General features: G+C 38.3%; 1 protein-coding gene and 1 long non-coding RNA gene across 2 annotated transcripts; one reads left to right on the forward strand and one right to left on the reverse strand.

Annotated features, from left to right (window-relative positions):
• The first annotated feature begins 1,959 nt into the window (after positions 1-1,959).
• npc1 (Niemann-Pick disease, type C1) lies at positions 1,960-17,545 on the forward strand. Its single transcript, XM_053329792.1, has 25 exons — positions 1,960-2,096; positions 4,786-4,914; positions 5,078-5,184; positions 5,581-5,726; positions 6,002-6,169; positions 6,339-6,588; positions 6,717-6,799; positions 6,939-7,309; positions 7,498-7,724; positions 8,126-8,226; positions 8,723-8,825; positions 8,950-9,139; positions 9,359-9,541; positions 9,770-9,884; positions 10,035-10,162; positions 10,424-10,558; positions 10,736-10,825; positions 11,089-11,279; positions 12,112-12,227; positions 12,957-13,086; positions 13,269-13,454; positions 13,924-14,155; positions 14,557-14,670; positions 14,822-14,984; positions 15,085-17,545. The coding sequence occupies exons 1-25, from the start codon at positions 2,019-2,021 to the stop codon at positions 15,165-15,167; spliced, it is 3,819 nt and encodes a 1,272-aa protein (XP_053185767.1). The 5' UTR covers positions 1,960-2,018; the 3' UTR covers positions 15,168-17,545.
• On the reverse strand, positions 9,813-10,404 carry LOC128368889 (uncharacterized). Its single transcript, XR_008321992.1, has 3 exons — positions 10,393-10,404; positions 9,972-10,168; positions 9,813-9,880 (listed from the first exon to the last, which is right to left on the reverse strand). It is a non-coding gene; the product is annotated as an uncharacterized LOC128368889 (long non-coding RNA).
• Positions 17,546-19,357: the final 1,812 nt, after the last annotated feature.

Consider the following 19,357-nt stretch of genomic DNA (forward strand, 5'->3'; position numbering starts at 1 on the left):
ACAATTTGATGAAGTGCCTTCAATGGATAAGCAGCTGAATGAGAGCTGCATCCACTCTAATGCTTTGCTTTTTCACTAAAACTGATTGAAATCCACATATATCTCTTGGTGAGTGCCTTCTAAGATAAAACAAGCTTGATTAAGTATTAGGGGACAAAATAGTTTCATTGTATACGTTAAATGTAATGTTCATAGAATAAATCAATGACCTTTTATCTCAATAGATCAAAGGCAGGCTTCGATGTATAGGAGATGCTCTTCTATCTACCCTTATAGTGCTGAATATAGTGTTAAACTGATTCTGAGGGGGTCTTATCTACTAACTGAGGATCTTTAGTCATTAAATCAAATAAACAGGGTGTTACCAGGACAGGATATGGTGTGATGTGTGCTGTGCTTGGGATAGAAAAATGGTTTAGATCTAAATACTTACCTGAAATCCATGAAATTGTTCAAAAAAATTAAATTGTAATGAGCAATCAATCTACAATAAACTATTAAAGTGGTTAAATTACAGATGGTTAAATGCTGGTTTAAGGTTAGAAATTGGTATGCTGATTAACTGAATTGATTTAAAACTATAGTAGATTATTATTATTATAGGGATGTTTGGAGTTGAGGATTTGGGTTATATTGATCTGTTATACAGTTAAGGTTTTTACATTTTTTATATTGAAACATACATTTGGCTGTAAGGTTTACAGTATAACATTTGGGTTAACTATTTATAACTATAGATTTAAACACCTGAAACTTTGGTTTCAAATATTAAGAATTTCCAATTTAGCATTCAAACACTAAGATAATCTGCTTTATAGTTATAATAGATTGATAAATTGGAACCAAATAGTATTTTTGACATATTTGACAAGCTTTGATGTATGGATATCCATGAAATCACCTTTTTCAATTCTAGCCCTTTCCCCTTCTAATCATAATAGCAAAGAAAAATAACACAAACACAGAGATATTTTTCTAACTTTGGCATAAAAAGTCTATTAATTATTTTCAGTTAAATTGGCTTCACTATATAAGTTTTTGCATGACAATGTTTTGCTTTGCTTCACCAACAGTATTTCTACAAGCCTGGAGAAGTCATAACAACAGGGTCAGTGAGGCAGACTTAATAGATCCAAGGCATGGTTTTCTTCCTGTATGCTGATTCCTGGAGTGTAATGAACTGCCTCCTTTAATTAAGGGAGAGTCAAACCTTTCTACCTTTAAGGCAAATGTGAACCCTAACAAGTGCTGTATGGTGAGTGGATATTTTAATGTTTGTGTTTGTGTGTGTGTGTGTGTGTGTGTGTGTGTGTGTGTGTGTGTGTCTGTGTCTGTGTCTGTGTCTGTGTGTGTGTGTGTGTGTGTGTGTGTGTGTGTGTGTGTGTGTGTGTGTGTGTGTGTGTGTGCGTGCGTGTTTCTGTGTGTTGGTACACTGATGTTTGTAATCGTTGGCTGGGAATGTCCATCTTATTCCAATACAATAACTGCTTTTTAAATTCCCTTAAAAAATGCTCAGATTTCTTTAGGACAGATGTTGATTGCCTGTCTCTGCCTTGTTATGGGTTGAAAACACTGCAATGTAAATGTAAAATATTTGTGTATGTATAACACCGATAGATAGTTGACTTTATTCATTTATTGTTATTTTTTTTTTAATTAAATTGTTTTAGCAGCCAGGCACATTAAATTACAGATGAAAACAGATAAATAAACACAAATATTCAAATATAGCCAGATGTTTAGTCAAATATTATTGTTTGTTTGATTGTCTGTTTGTTTGTTCTATCTAATCTAACAAAACAAAAAAAGATTGGAAATAGTTTTGAGGGACTTTGAGGTTTTACTATAAATTTAAACATGGTATTTAGGTGTAGTTCGCCATCAGCGTCGCTTGGTGGCAGCACTGAAGGAACAGTTTGTCTCCTCCCCGAAATAATCCAACGAAAAAGAAACCAACAACAAAATATGCGAAACTTCACCTGAACTGTCACTTCGACTCGGTCTTTTCAATCATAGGGATGGGGTACTTACAAGAGAGAAGCAGTTTATGTGTACTCTTCCTTATCATACTCCTGTCAGAAGGACATTTTCGATGGGTAAGTGTAATTTAATGTCCCTGTTCTCGTGACTAAAACATGACTCAGCCCGGTTCGTCGATGCTAGTGATGATATTAACCTGGGGCGGCTAACAGCGAAACTAGGATCCAGTTTAGTGTAGCTATTTGATATTGTCAGGTAAAGGATAGCGTTATACACTAATTGGTTTAATGGTGCCTCAAACAAGTTAGCTAATACAAGCTGGAAACGTTAACGTAAGCTATAAACCTGAAATGCACAACACAACACGTTAGCTGTGACATTTATCAGACAGTGCTTCTAGTGCAGGATCTGTCCCAGACTCCAAACTGGGGTCAGGAGAAGTTTCCTTATGCAATGCCTTGGACAAGTGGGCAACTATCTATTTTAACTCCTAAAAAGCTAAACTAAATGTGTTGTGATTGTCTTAAGCCAACAGTAACGCTATTTGATAACTTGGGTTATATTTAAAAGCAAAGATAGGTTGAAACCTAATTTGAATATACTATATCTCTTTCAGGAAGTAACTTATTTTGGGTAATATTGTGAAGGCCTTATTAAACTATTGCCTGAAACTTCAAGAATAAATCAGTGTTTAATTAATACAAAAACAAGAAAATAGAAAAATAAGTATACATTGTGAGAAAAGAAAAACTCAGCAAGTACCTAATCAGCGTCTAGGAGTGTGCTTTGATTATATTAATTGACAAAAAGATTCACATTAAACAAATAATGGGCATAAATGTGTAATACAGGTACAAAATCAAACTTTCCCATATTTTATACTTGTAATCATCAATTGGAAACAACTTTTGATGAAGATTTCATTTTCAAAACTAGCTGGTCTTTTATCCATATGATTTGATTTAATCAGATTAATTATGTCATCAGTAGCCTCATAGCGCTTTTGCATTGACTGTGCATTGTTTGTAGTCTATCTCATCAGGTCATTCAGTCAGACTGCTGCACATTTGAGAAACTATGCTAAAACTTCACATTTCAATGTGATTAATCTTTACTGCATTGAGATAAGTTATCAGCTTCTTTGGAAAACAGGGATGTGGGATGAGTAAACGGTATTGATTACTTGGGGAGTGGATAACCATAAACTTGTGTGTCTGCCTGTTGTTTTGTGGAGTTGGGGGGGTAGTGCAACAGGTTTCTGTCATGTTTATTACCACACACAATTACCCTTACATACTGTTAATATCCTGATCTTTCATAGTATGAAGCTGGTCAGTTTTTTGCTTAGCTCAAGTATCAGAGGGATACAAAATTTTGAACCAAAAATCCATATATATCTCACCAGTCATTAATAAATGGGTTATTTATTTGTCATTAATGTTTTATAGAGCAGAAAGGAGGTTTTCTTTAGGTTTGATGCTACTTGTAAACATTCACAATCATACTATGATCTCATGTCATCTAAAACAGGCGAAGAAAACAGCAATAATTATGTAAGTTGAAGGATAGTAGGTTTCATTATAACCATGAAAACCATCACTCTTTTTCTGTCAAGTGTACACAGTCAGAAAAAAAACAAACAAACAAAACTGCTTGTTGTTGTGCAGAAGTTGCATCTCCCTCTCTCTTTTGTTCCCTCGTGAAATTGACTGTGGGACTGCAGATTAATCAGAGCAAGTTTCAGTGTGTCCTGCACGCTTCAGTGGCTGTGGTAGCGCTCCACTATAAGGAGGACTAAGTTGGGTCACTATGTTGGTCGTTTGGGAATTAATGAGTTTGATTTGATTTATTACTTCATACAGACTTATGGTCAAAGTCTGTGCTGAGCTGTCTCTCTACGGTCCCAATGACAGAAATACACACACATGCTAACCTGCACCACTTAAGGAAAATTTTGGGTGTTTTTACTGCTTTACTGCAAGCATCAAAATGGGTCAAATTTGGGGTTTTGTAGGGTTTTGGGTCTTGCAAGTTTGATGACATTTGAATGCTGTCCTTTAACTCAGTAGCACAAGACAGAAGTAGGCCAGAGTGTCACACTGGGCTTACTCATAAAACAGTTTGTAGAGTAAGTGAGTTAACTTCCCTAATTCCCCCCCACCCTCCAGCAAAAAGCATGTGAGGATTGTGATGCTGACAGAATGGAAAAGTTGAACTGCAGTAGCTATGAAAGGTAATAAACTCTATTGAACACTAAAAAAAACATTGTTCAATGTGTTTAATCAAGTGCACAAAAAATTCATTGTAACTGTAACAAAAACTGTCACAGTGTTATTTGCAGTTGCCATGGCAATTTAACCACAGTGTATGTTAGGTTAGTCATGTTGATATTGTACAATAGGACCAAACTAAAGGCTGCTCTGTCGTTATTCTGTGCTCTTCAAATGCCGGGCTCACAAAGGAAAATTTTTGCAGAAGTGAGATTCCTATTTTCAGACGCACATGATATTAGAAACACAGGAAACGAAAAATGATCAGCGGTTTAACCTTGCAAATATAAAACCTAAAGGTAAAACGGTACATCTGCAAATCAGGATGGTAACGCCCTTGAGTCTTCAAAACTAAGTCTCATAGTGTATGTGGGTTATCTGTCTTTGCCAAGCCCTTATTCTCATCCTCACATGATAGGAAAAGGCTATATAAAAGTCACCAGACTTTATGGAGCTGAATTTGAAAGGCTGAATAAATGTATTCTGCAGACAGGCTGCACAAATGATCATTATGTTTTTGTTGTCTCTCTATCAGGTTGAGGCCCAGCACTGTGTGTGGTACGGTGAGTGCGGCGAGTCTGAAAAGGTGCCCGGAAAGAAGTACAACTGCAACTACACCGGTCCTCCTATCCCGTTACAACCTGAGGGTTATGAGCTTCTCATGGTACATATATTGATGCTTTTGTCCAGTTATGCCGTACTGCTGATACCCATACCAACCATCTGCATCATACTTCTGCTTTCCAGCTGTTCTTTATTCTCGCACTGCAGAAAAACTCAAAGTCTATCAAAGTGACGTCACTGACGCCTGTTGTGTTTAAATGCAGGAGCTCTGTCCCGGATATGACTACGGAGACCGAAAGCTCTGCTGTGATGCTAACCAGTTGCGCACCCTCAAAGGGAGTCTCCAGCTGCCCCTTCAGTTCCTGTCTCGGTATGCAGAGTTTATAGCATTAACTAACGAGGCACATGACATGCTTGGAAAGGCATGATCATTCCTCTTCTGAATTTCTGTAGACAGGGAGAAGTCTTTTGGTCCTACTACAACTTTGAGTGTTATATGTTGTTCTAACTCTGCAAAGCCTTGATGTTGCATGTTTCAAATAAGAGGCTAGAAACAGACTGACACACAGATGATATAACCAAGGTTGACATGTTTTCGTTCTTATCTTTATAGATTTTTTTTTACCACCTTGTTTCCCTCCTTGCAACTGTTTTGCAATTGTTAGATACTCTTTAAACTTTAAATTGTTTTATGATTCAGTTTTTTTCTTTTTTTAAACATTTTTTTTATTATTTTGCCTCTGACACTCTCTGCATGTTTGTACAGGTGTCCTGCCTGTTTCTTCAATCTGATGAACCTCTTCTGTGAGCTGACATGCAGCCCCCACCAGAGTCAGTTCATGAATGGCACCAAGATTGATGAAAAAAATGTTCTGGAGGTGCAGTACTATATTGGAAAAACATTTGCTAACGGTGAGTTTGCAAAGTTTTAGTCAGATTTTTCTTTTTTATTATTAATAAAAACACCCTTTTTCATGGTTTCCCAAATTGCATGCCAAATAAGAAACAACATATTTAGCTGGCATGAGGAACCTTGATCAGTTCCTACTTAGACATGAAGTCATGCTCTTAGTTGTGCAACTCTGTGGGTAACTGAAAGTCATGACTTTGGTCAGATGTAAGTGTGAATGGGTAATTGAAAGTAACTCAAAAAATTGCCACAAAATAATCAAAATTGACTTTTTCAGCCATGTACAATGCCTGTAAGGACGTCCAGGCTCCATCTAGCAATGTGAAGGCCCTATCACTGCTGTGTGGCAAGGATGCAAAGGACTGCAATGCTACAAACTGGATCCAGTACATGTTCGATATTAACAATGGGCAGACACCCTTCCCTATCAACCCGACATTCTCAGGTAAATCATTTTTATTGTACTTTTGCGTACTTGCTGTAGAATAAAACATCTCTCCTGCTTTATTTCTTTAAGATAAATACATTATTCATCATTTTTAACAGTTTGATGCCTTTGTAACATCTACTCTTTAGATGATTAATCCAGCATGCTGTGTTTTTGTTGTGTCTAGATGTCCCAGTTTCTGGTTATACTCCCATGAATAACAAGACATACGACTGCACAGAGGGCCTAGAGGATGGCTCAGGTCCCTGCTCCTGTCAGGACTGCACAAAGGCCTGTGGTCCCAAACCTGTTCCTCCCCCTATCCCCCCTCCCTGGACAATCCTTGGTATGGATGCCATGACTGTCATTATGTGGATCTCTTACATGGCCTTCCTGCTTATCTTTATTGGTGCTGTGCTGGCAGCTTGGTGTTACAGGTAAAGGACTTTTCACTCATGGCGTATGCTGTTGGGATCTGTATCATACATCTGTGACAATGATTGGTTCTGATGCTTGCCTTTGATGTGAATATCTAATTAGCTTGTTTGGTTCTTTGTGCATACAGAAAAAGGACAATTATGTCTGAGTATGGCCCCATATTGGACAGCAATAACCCACTGTCTGTCAATAGTGATAATCCTGACCAAGGTAATTCACGCATAATTTAAATTATTTTCCTCTTTTTGTAAAAATTTTGTGACACCAATAATTGAATTGCACTGTAAGTGTAAAAACAATATTTCACCATGACACAACCAAATTCAGTCTTCTTTTTTTTTCTTCTTAGTCAATGCATCCTGCTGTGAAACGCTCGGCGAACGCTTTGAGAATAGACTGCGGATCCTCTTTACCTCCTGGGGTTCCTTCTGTGTGCGCTATCCCTCTGTGGTCATATTGGGGAGCCTGATACTGGTGGTAGCCTCCTCCGGGGGCCTGGTCTATATGCGCATTATCACCAACCCCGTTGACTTGTGGTCGTCTCCCGAAAGCCAAGCACGTCAGGAGAAGGACTACTTTGACAACCACTTTGGACCCTTCTTCAGAACCGCACAGCTCATTATAACCACTTCCACCAACAACACTTTTGATTACAATTCCTACTTCGGAGGATCAACTGTCCCATTTGGAGCCATCCTTGATAAAGATATCCTGCATGAGGTGTGTTTGTGTTGTATTGATTCGTCTGTTGATATCAGAGTCAGTTCTGTTATGAGGATTCAAAAATACACATCACCACTCTCCTTAGATTAAAAATATGATATTGGAAGAGCAGCTGCATCTGAAATTATGGTTTATCAGTTCTCCTTTCTTTTTCTTCCTCATTTTTTCCAACCATAACCAACCAGGTGCTGGACCTGCAGCTTGCCATCGAAGGCCTTGTAGCCACATATGAGGGAAAAAATGTTACCTTGAAGGACATTTGTTTGGCTCCACTGGCCCCATACAATGACAACTGTACCATCTTGAGTGTCCTCAACTACTTCCAGAACAGCCACTCCGTGCTGGATCACAGCATTGGAGACGAGTTCTTTGTCTACGCTGACTTTCACAGCCACTTCCTCTACTGTGTCAGGTGATTTTTATGTTTACGCAGATGTTTTTTTCTTTATGTGTTTACCACCAAGCTGGCATTCTCACAGTTTTAAGATTTAGCCTTTTTGTCAGTTGCCAGCAAAAAGCTGCTGGCAGTCGAGGAAAAAGGTCAAAACCTAAATCAGTGTGAAACATCTGCGGCTCATATGAATCTATTTTCTCCAGACATGGCTATCTGTATTTTCTCAGTACTGTTGTGGGTGAAGTAATCTTTTCAAAATAGCACAATCATACTTCCTCATTACTTGTCATAATGTGCTTCTATATCTTTTCTTAACTGTACTACAATAAATTACAGATGATGACAAATGACAGTTGATCTGATAAAGACTTGGAACTTTTGTAGGCCTTTTAACAATGTTTTTGTTTTTTGCCTTAAAGTGCACCAGCATCCCTCAATGACACCACTCTCCTCCATGATCCCTGTCTCGGCACTTATGGGGGCCCTGTCTTCCCTTGGCTTGCGCTTGGTGGCTACGATGGTGAGCCAGACATACATTTGTTGAAGTGCATAGAAACAGAAAGTAGCAATCTCTCTTCATTTACAGAGGTTGTAAAGTTATGTAGGCTGTCTAGAAGATCTTTTACTGCACTAAAACAACCTATGCTCTTTTGGTCACTGAACTTCCTCTACTTATGATTGTGTACTATCTACTATCTGTCAACAACACTGAACACTGAAACTGTTGGTATTACTTAAGTATCTATAATAGCAATAAGAAGGATATTTACAAGATAGTCACCTTTTTACATGTTTGCTGTTTGAAATGATAATGAAAATAAAGTAATAAGTTGCCCAATCATCCCTCAAATTATTATACAGGCTTCTATAGCAATCACTGCCAATTGTATTACAAGTTAGCAATGCTTCTCTGGGGACATTTATTTTAATTAACTGCCAGGTCCATAATATTTGTTACTGTGTTTGATTCTGTCAATGGTTTAAATATATAACTGGGGTTTTTTCTAACACTACAGAGACCAACTACAACAACGCCACCGCTCTAGTGATCACCTTTCCTATCAACAACTACCTGAACGACTCTGTCAGAATGGGCAAAGCTCTGGCATGGGAGAAAGAGTGAGACATCAGTCTTTTTCTAAAATTAATCAAACGTCTTCTAGCTAGCATCAAGACAAGTTACTGTTCATTGTCATTTTGTGTACTTGATCTGTTTTTGTGTTTTCGTGTGTCCGCCTTTCAGATTCATCAGCTTCATGAAAAACTTCAAAAACCCCAATCTGACCGTAGCCTTTACTTCAGAGAGGAGTATTGAAGATGAAATTAACAGAGAGAGCAACAGTGACATCAGCACCATAGTAATGAGCTATGCCATTATGTTTATCTACATCTCCCTGGCTCTGGGTCACATCCACAGCTTCAAAAGAGTAATGGTAAGAGACTGATGCTATTTCGTCATCGTCATTGTTTTCATAGTTTTACATAGTAGTCAGTGGAATTTGTCTTCTGTCTTTTGTGACGTAAGAGCTTGACTAATGGCTTTGATTCAACACAGCTTGTACAACGTGCTTGACAACTTCTTGCCACTCATGTGTAAAAGAGAACAGGTACGAAGAACGTGACTGATCCTCTATCTTTTTTCCCCCACACAGGTGGACTCTAAGATTTCTCTAGGTATAGCAGGTATCCTGATTGTGCTGAGTTCTGTGGCCGCCTCACTGGGGATCTTTAGCTATGCTGGTATCCCGCTCACTCTCATTGTCATTGAGGTCATTCCCTTCCTGGTGTTGGCTGTTGGAGTGGACAACATCTTTATTATAGTGCAAACTTACCAGGTACTTCATCTCTCCCAGTCCATTTGAATAGTATATCATTACCCTGTCCTATGTCATGTGGTTTAATGCTTATATACATCTTCATTATTAGATTATATTTTTTGCTGCTTGTTTTCTTGTGCGCAGGTGTATTATTTGAAAAGTGATCGCAATCTCAGTGCCATTATCTTTCTTTTAGATAAAAGATGAACTTGCATGCTTTTTTTCTCCATTCTCATTTCTGAACAGAGGGATGAGCGCATGCCTCAAGAGGAACTTCATCAACAGATTGGTCGTATTCTTGGTGACATCGCCCCCAGCATGTTCCTCTCCTCCTTCTCTGAGACAGTGGCCTTCTTCCTGGGTAAAATTGATCATTTATGAAATTCAATTTGTTGTATAAATTATGAAATACGTATTCTTAATGATATTGTGTACAGGATTGACACACTTTCCGCCAAAAGTGCCATGATGTGTCACATGCTGATAATACTGTTGACTTGTTCTTCTGCAGGAGCCCTGTCCAACATGCCTGCAGTGAGGACTTTCTCTCTGTTTGCTGGCTTGGCTGTTTTTATCGATTTCCTGTTGCAGATCAGTTGCTTTGTCAGCTTGCTAGGCCTGGATGCCAGAAGACAGGAGGTGAGACTAAAGGGAAAACAGTGGTGACATTCATAATGATACAGAGGGGTTATAGACAGTCAGGGACTACAGCTTTAACAACCCTAATTTTATGCTGCACAGATCCCACCAAACACTGCACTAGCTAATTTAACTGATAACTCTCTGGTTGAAGTTAATTAGCACAGTGACTGTCGTAAAAATCTGCTTTCGAGTGTCTCTGAGAGTATGTTCTAAATATGTATACTTACGAAATGCTACGCTGTCTGTTATATTTAAAAGGGAAATCGTTTTGACATCTGCTGCTGTGTGAAGCTGCCAGAAGGTCAGGAAGCGAAGACAGACGGCTTCCTCTTCCGTTTTTTCAAGAAAATCTATGCTCCATTCATCCTCAAAGAGTGGGTGCGACCGATCGTAGTAAGTCAGTCACACTCTGTCACGCACATCTGCTTCTAGAGATGACACAGACACAGCAGTTTTGTATTTTTCAATGTTGCAAGACGCGTGTTTTCATTGATTAGAATGTAATGTTCGTTTACTCTATGATGACTACATTTTTTTTCATTAAAGGTTTTTTCATCCCTCTCTGTTTAGGTGGCTGTGTTTGTCGGAATACTCTCCTTTAGTATTGCTGTGGTGAATAAAGTAGAGATTGGACTGGACCAGAAACTCTCCATGCCTGATGTAAGTCTTTCGCGGTGTCCATCACCTGTGTGTGTTTATGGGTTGCTAATGGACATTGTTTGGACTGGAGCTTCATAATCAGATGCGGCAACACTTCTCAATGATTTAGTTACTTTGGAGGATGTCACTTCTCCTGTCAGTTGTCAGATAAGCTAAATCGATTGTGTATCATGATTGAATTTTAATACAGAATGTGTATGATACCCTGGGTTGCACTCCTGTACATGTAGACGTCTTTTCTGACAGTCTGTCTCTTCAACAAGGACTCCTATGTGTTGGACTACTTCAAAAACATGAGCATGTATCTCCACACTGGAGCTCCAGTGTACTTCGTGGTAGAAGACGGTCTCAACTACAGTAGCCTGGAGGGCCAAAATCTTGTGTGTGGAGGGGTGGGCTGCAACAACAACTCCCTGGTCCAGCAGGTTTATGAAGCCTCACTCATCAGTAACTAGTAAGTCTCAGATACATTTTTCAGACCAAAATTAGATTGTAGATGGTTTATTGCATGAGACAAACTTGATATTGAAATGAAAAATCAATTAATTAATTAATCAATTAAATTTAGGAAATTGTCCTGTTTGACAAACCAGATTTATTGAACATACAGTATACTTTTTATGTGAAAGCCACATACCACAACCTGAAAATGTCACTATAATCCAGCCTATGATGACTTAAAGCGATGCACCATGATGTCTATCTAAATACCCCCTCGCCCCCTTTTTATTTCCCTTGGTCGCAAACTGGTGGAGTTAGAGCCATCAGCTGAATGGCTTAGTACAGGCACTGATGGGACCAACAGTGTATCTAGTAAATTACCCCACTAATGATGCCTGGATTGTTATCAAACTTCTACATTAGTACAAATAGAATCTTTACTCATAAATCGATGCATTGAAAAGTTTGTAAGTACACCAGGAGTTTATTAAAATAAACACTTACCTGATGGCTTTTACTCTGCTGCTACTGCTAAAGCTGTAAACAATCTTGCGCGATCACTGAAATACTGTGTGGTTGCACGAGATCCCGCACAGAGCACATCGAACGTGAAGATGAATGGCTCAATATTGAAGGTTGCCCGTACCTATTTTAGCCTGAATACACATTCGATAGTAACCTCAAACTATCGCCCAACCACACGGAATTTCAGTGATCGCGCAAGATTTCGACAATGTTTACAGCTTTAGCAGTAGCAGCAGAGTAAAAGCCATATGACACTAGGCATATGACACTAGGTCGAAATTACACTGAACCATCGCCTTAACTTTTGCTTTTACTTCTAGCACCACCATTGCCCTTACTCCGTCCTCCTGGCTCGATGACTACTTTGACTGGGTGAAGCCACAGTCCTCCTGCTGTCGGTACTACAACAGCACTGGGGCCTTCTGCAACGCCTCGGGTAAATTTTTTATCCAATGTCAACATACTTTGAGGCCTTGTCCTGTGATCCTGATGTTTGACTTAGGTTAAGCATTTTTGCCATGTCTTCAGAAAAAGGCAGTGTAACAGATTTCAGGTCATTATCTGAAAAGCACAGCAGAAATAATACAAAATAAAACTAAATTTTAATGTCATTATAATTCAATTATTATGTTTTTTGTAATGATTATAAGTGATCGAAAGTAATTCATGTTTAACAGGATCACAGTATTCTGTCATTAATTGGCACCGATCTTTTTTTTTTTTTAATTCCACTAATAAGACATTTCTGGTTCATTAAATGACTTGTTTACAATTAAAAGTCACCTTGGAGTCACAGCAAGGGACAGCTTATTTGAGGACGAAAAAAAGAGGAAACAAGCTGTTAAAATTCTTTGGCACTGGTTTTGTATGTAGTTTCAGGAACTATCATCAAAATATCAAATTCTATCATTTTGCCTGAAAATGTAACATTGTTATCCTACTGTTACGTTTTACGACAGTACTGCGTGGATTTGTTGGCAACTGTGTTTTATTCTACAAGTCATTGTGCAGCTCTGAGGTCATTGTTTATTTGATTCATGTTTCACTGGTCTCACAAGACTGTGACTGAAAAGATGATTCAAAGGCACACTGTTTTAGGAGTTGGTTTCGTCTTACAGAGCAAACTTGAGTTATTTCTCTAATCCTATTGGGTATTGTTTTCCAGTGGTAAACCCATCCTGTGTTCACTGTCGGCCCATGACTGCTAGCGGAAAGCAGAGGCCTGTTGGAGACGAATTCATGCGGTTTCTACCCATGTTCCTGTCAGACAATCCTAACATCAAGTGTGGAAAAGGGTAATTTTAGAGCTCTGCTTAAATCTTTTTTTTTTCTTTAATGGAAAATACTTGACCTGCCATTCAACACTTTAACTTCTGTTTCATATATGTTTAAAAGTACCACATCACAATATACGTTTAATTTTAGTTTGTAATTTCCTCTGTCTTTTTTCTCTTCTATATTCAAAATGCTTCTCCAGTGGCCACGCAGCCTACGCCACAGCAGTTGACCTCCATCCTGACAACACAGCAGTCGGAGCCACTTACTTCATGACGTATCACACCATCCTGAAGGAGTCCCCAGACTACATAGATGCTTTGAAAATGGCCCGAATCCTGGCTAACAATATCAGCCAGTCCATTGACCACAAAGTTTTTGCCTACAGGTAAATCCTGCTGTATTGCCTGTAGACTTTGCTTTATCTGCTACATAAATGATACAATTATCACTTTTGTTTTTGAGGTGCTAATGCCTTTCACCCACTGGTTTCCGTGCACGTTTTCTATGGTGAAAGGTTTGCTTGTTTTGAACTCAATGTTCAAGGACACTGAAGGGGGGAAGTAGGTCATAGATAAACACACAGCAAATACAACAATATAAATGTACCCAATGTTTAACCTTTAGTACTGAAGTAATCTCCCTGTTGCCTGTACCCTATATAAACAAACAGTCACTTTGAATAAAAGAACATGTATCTACTAAATATAAGTCTTATATACTGTTGAATATATGTATCTTGAATCTTGAATGTATAGGTATGCTCTTTCCGAAATAGCCACTGGATTATAACTGTCAGTGTGATTAATGGCTGCTCATGTTCACATCCTGGTTTACTTTTCTTTCTTCCTTTACAGCGTGTTCTACGTGTTCTACGAGCAGTACCTGACCATCGCGTATGACACAGCTCTGAACTTGAGCGTGTCCCTGGCAGCCATATTTGTGGTAACGACAGTACTGTTAGGTTTTGAGCTGTGGTCAGCCGTTATCGTCTGCATCACCATCGCCATGATCCTGGTCAACATGTTCGGTGTCATGTGGCTATGGGACATCAGCCTCAATGCAGTATCACTTGTGAACCTGGTCATGGTGAGAAGCAACATGGAACATACACATATATTCAAATACAATGATCAAGACACGCTTCTCTCTTTTTGTGGTATTTGAGCACAGAGTGTGCTTCTTTTTTTCTTTTTCTTTTTTAAACTGCAGCTTTGTTTGCAATCTGTCTGGTCGTCTGACCCTTCCTGTCACTTAGCCTAATGGACTCTGTTCTAGCAATGTCACCATGCCCCTAGTTGTCACAAGTATGTGCAAGGGAAATGTTGTCATAACCAGCCGGAAATAAAACTCACTACAGCTTGCCCTTAATCTCACCCATGAAATATTCACCACATGCCAGCAAAAACTAACTTCAATAGTTTTGGCTTTCATTCCAGTGTTTCCTTGTTTCTTGTGCTGAGTTGTTTCCTGCTACATGTCTGTTGCAGAGCTGTGGTATTTCGGTGGAGTTCTGCAGTCATATCGTTAGAGCTTTTTCCATCAGCATGAAGAGGAACAGAGTTGAGCGGGCTGAAGACGCCCTGGCTCACATGGGAAGCTCTGTAAGTCCTTACCAAATCCAATAAAGGCAGTTTTTGAGATGTTGAGTATGAATAATGACTTTGCATGCCGGTTGATTTCAGGATACAGTAATTATTTCAGAGGAAGCTTTAATTTAAATGTCTCGTTGTTAATACTGTTTCCTTTTTCCAGGTTTTCAGTGGGATCACATTAACAAAGTTTGGAGGTATCCTGATTTTAGCGCTCTCCAAGTCCCAGATCTTCCAGGTCTTCTACTTCAGGATGTACCTGGCTATAGTGCTGCTGGGGGCCACACACGGTCTCATCTTCCTCCCTGTACTGCTCAGTTATATAGGTCAGTAATGTTGTACATTTAAAAGGAAAAGACTAGATTTAAACACAAATGGAATGCTTGTTCATACTAAATGTAATACTGTGTGTGTCGGCTATTGCAGGTCCTTCAGTGAACAAAGCAAAAGTGTCCGCCACTAACCAGCGCTACGCAGGTACAGAAAGGGAGCGCCTCCTCAACTACTAGCAAGCTGTCAGAGACAATGAACAATGAACTAACTATGTGTCTGGGAGGGACTATGTGGTTACTGACACACTCATCATCGTTGCCACTACTATGCATGGATTTAACTCAGGAATATACCCAGGAGCAGGAGTACCAGAGGCCTTTCCTCAGAAGACTGTGGACCCACACCATTCTTCCTTCTCCTCACACTACAGAGCAGGCTTAACTTCATCATTTGAAGTATGAGCAACACAAGTGCAACAAAAAAATAACACTTTTCAAAGTGTTGAAGTAGCAGAGACATCACCCCCACAATCAGTTTACAGACACACACTCAGTCAGTTCCATATGCTATGAGTTATTTTGATTTAGGAAAACTCAAAAGGGTAAAACTGGTCAGTTTTTTTCATGTTTTTTAAAATATATATACCAGAAAAAACATTGTATAAAAGGATTTTTTTTTTTTTTAAACTTTTGTAGAATTATGTTTTAAGAATCGTTTATCGCTCGGGACACCACACACACCTGGACTAACAGGTAACACAACTGATACCATTGGCCCTCATTATATTTGGCATTTACAGGAGTATGGGGCTTTATCAACATAATTATATGGCAAGACAGTCATGCAAGTCAGTTATGGTATTTTTCAACTAGCAATAATGTGTGTTTCTTCTGCACATGAAGAAATTAGGATTATTGGTTGCAGTTTGTAAGTGGTAGTGACATGTTTTTATTGTTTTGACTTCAACTACCTGGATTTAAAATGGAACAATATGTATGAGAGCAAAGTGCTGACTTTCAGCAGTTTTTTAGGGTGTTCACATCCATATTGCAAGAGCGTTCTGCACAGATACAGATGTAAATGCATTCAAAACTGAAACTTCATAGTCAAAGCCAATACTGAGCAGTCCAAAAATGTGTGTGTTTCGCCATGCAGGTATTGCATGTTGCACATCCAGCCCTGTCTTTAATTTCCACTTAAGTCACTATTTACATTATCCTGTGTCACATTTCAATTTAGACCTAGTTAATGTCCTTGTGATTGCATGACCATGTTGGTAGCTTTCATGAATGGTCACAGATACATGTTCATGCCAGGTGTAAAGGGTGCTTTAATGCTTGGATCGGTTTTACTGAAGCAGAAATTAAGTTTTTTGCAGTTACTGAACACAGTTTTTGTTGCATCAAGAGATGACAAAGCTTTACATATAGTTAAATAGTCTGTAGAATACTGGATTAATGGTACAGTCCTGGGCTTTTTCATTCCCACATCTTTAAGTTATTGTTTTTTATTTTGTTAACTGTTGACATTTTGTTGTCATGCATTGCTCTGTGAAAACCCCCTTCCAGTTTCCTTGCTCAGAACTCCTTCCAGGCAGTCCCTTGGGTTTCAAGGAAAACCACAGGCTGAGCAGTGAGAGAGGGTTGGGACATCACTGGAAGAGGTTGTTAACATTTTACACAAGGTGTATAAAACCTGCAAGTACTGTACTTAAAGGAACAGTAACATTCCTTTTGTTTTAGTTCAACAATGATGCAGTAATGTTGTTTTTGGAATGTAAGAAAAAATAAGAAAGGATGTGAAAAAATGTTATTGAGCAACTGACAGAGTTGTAACATTAATTTTGATAACTGCTTGTTAACAGTGCTGTGCATTGATTGTATAGACGAATCATCGCTCATCCTGAACAACATGATTGTAGAGAGAGAGATTAAACCAACCATTGGAATACTTTAGTTTTTAACAATTTTAACATATATTAAAACATTTTCAGAAAAGTATGTAGTGGAGCCTGATTCCCATCTGTATTTTACTGTGGAGACACCTCTATGAATTACTTATTTGTCCCTTAATATAATGAGCTTTTCTAATGTTTTTGCAGATGTACAATTGATTTTAAATTATGTAATAGTGTCAGTAGACTGAAATGCTGCTTAAAAGTAATCCACTGTAAAGGTTTCTCTTTAATAGTGTTGCTTTTCAGCTTCTGTCTGAAGAAATGTTTTTGGAACAAAATCTGCTGTAGTTTTGTTCTTTCAAAATGCAATGCAACATACAGTAACTGCAGTGAATGCTTCTACAGTAAAAAAAAAATGATGTGCTGTCGCTGAGATTGTTCATACTGACCACAGTGTGGCGCCTGAATCCATTCATGAATCTTTGCCTGCATCATGCTCACTTAAGTGTAGTGGGAGTGACCTAATTTTTCTGTCTTGAAGAGAAACAGCCTTGCATTGCTTTTACAGTGTCATTGAATTAAATATCAGTGTGGATCCATTATTTTTAATGCAAAGACAACAGAGTTTATTACCTTAAATATCTCTGTTCTCTACCTAAATCTAAAGCTTCTAAGATATTTACACTAAAACTTGAATGGCCATCAGTCTCTCACATCCCAACTGAAAGTCGCTGCCAAACCCTCAGTTGTGCACTTCCTCCCAGCGTGTGTTGTTGTGACTGTCTGTCCAGCCCTGTTATCACACAAACCTCCACCTCATGACTTATTTATCCGCTGCCCTGTGAGAGCTGGGGACTGTTCTTTGAATCTGGCTGAGAGATTAAAATATTAATTTCCTCTGCAGGTCTGCTGTGCTGTCTGCAGGGGAGAATGTACAGGTTGTGAGAGTACTATTATGTAAGCTGTGCAGCGCTCGCCCTCTCGCTAGACTCTGACCTTAGCCCATCTTTCATTATGACACACAAGAGACACACATGTACAGGGTATTCTAGGCCAGAAAGGCAGAGAGATTTTGAGAGCTGGAAAAAAAAGGGAATACTAAAATTGCATAATTTTCTGACAACAGAATGATAATTTTACCGTTTTAGGTTCAAACCCAGTGAAATGATTATATCCTTAAATTAGTCTTACTGCAAATTGTAATGCTCTGATGCATTTATTTGAAATATTAGCAAGTCTTATTTTGAGAGTGGTTTCTAAAAAATGAAATGGTCTATGAATGCAAACAAAAAAATAAATATTTTTGAAAGTCAAAGTGAAACTAAAGATATTTCCATAAAAAGTGAAAAACAGTCAAATCAGTTGATTCAAAAGAGTGAAATTAATTATGCAATTAGTAATGCAGGTTTTTGTGACTATACAGAGTTGCATTTTTGCATCATATTACACTCTGCTATCCTACCAACATATGCACTCAAAGCAGGTTAGTTTATTTTAAAAGTTGTAGCACGTTGTGTAATTTCCCGCACACGTTACTCAGGATGAATTATTACGAAAGAAGTTCTCATTTTATAATTTGCTCTGATAGGCTGAGCACCAACTGAATCTCCCTCCCTGCTGTCTGAATGATGGTGACCCTGGATTATCAATCCCTGGAATTAATCCCCCCCACCCTCCCCTCTTAGATAATAGGACTAATCTAGAAAATAATAATCTGTTAACTAATACAGCTCAAGAGCTGTAATTACAACAATCTTGCTGTTAAATGTAATAGTTATGTGTGGGATGCAAATGGGTTTATAAATATAAAACAGATGTGTAAAGAGTATTGAAATATCTTGCTCAAGTAGAAGTGCTGTTACTTGACTGACATTGTACTCAAGTAGAAGTACTTGTGTAAAAAATGACTCAAGTGAAAGTAAAACTTTTTTTTTTTTTTTTGTGAAAGTGAAAAGTAGCTCACTAAAAAAGTACACAAATACATGTTACTTACTTACTGCCCAATGTTACCTTACACGAGTGCTCCCATGCAATGAACTCAATAAGGGGAAAAGAGGTATCTTAACCAAAATCTCATATCCTGATATAGGTCATTTCATATCCCAATGACCTATCCTGACATAGCACATTTTCATTCATTGATCAAATAGTTGGCCTGTTTTTGATGAAATGCATTTGATTGATGTCCGGTCCAGGATGGGTTTTCTCTTGCTCGTAATTTCTGTGTAAGTAAAAGTAAAATTAGTGACAATGAAAAATACTCAAAAGTAAACAAAAAAGCTACTCAATAATGTGAGTAATATGAGTACTTCCACCTCTGATATCAAGAGTAGTAATCTAAGAATGATTCCACAGCAACTCATACTAACTGTTTAATATAATCAGTGATGTATCATGGTTGTTCATTTTCTCCAGAAAAAGGTTTCATCCATGAAACACAGCACTTTTAGAAAATGCAATCAAGTCCAATTTAATGATACACCTGTTCAGAAATGGTAACTTTGTCGGGTTGTAAGTGAAAATCCAAAA

This window comes from Scomber japonicus, chromosome 12 (genome assembly GCF_027409825.1).
Source record: "Scomber japonicus isolate fScoJap1 chromosome 12, fScoJap1.pri, whole genome shotgun sequence".
Taxonomy (NCBI): domain Eukaryota; kingdom Metazoa; phylum Chordata; class Actinopteri; order Scombriformes; family Scombridae; genus Scomber; species Scomber japonicus.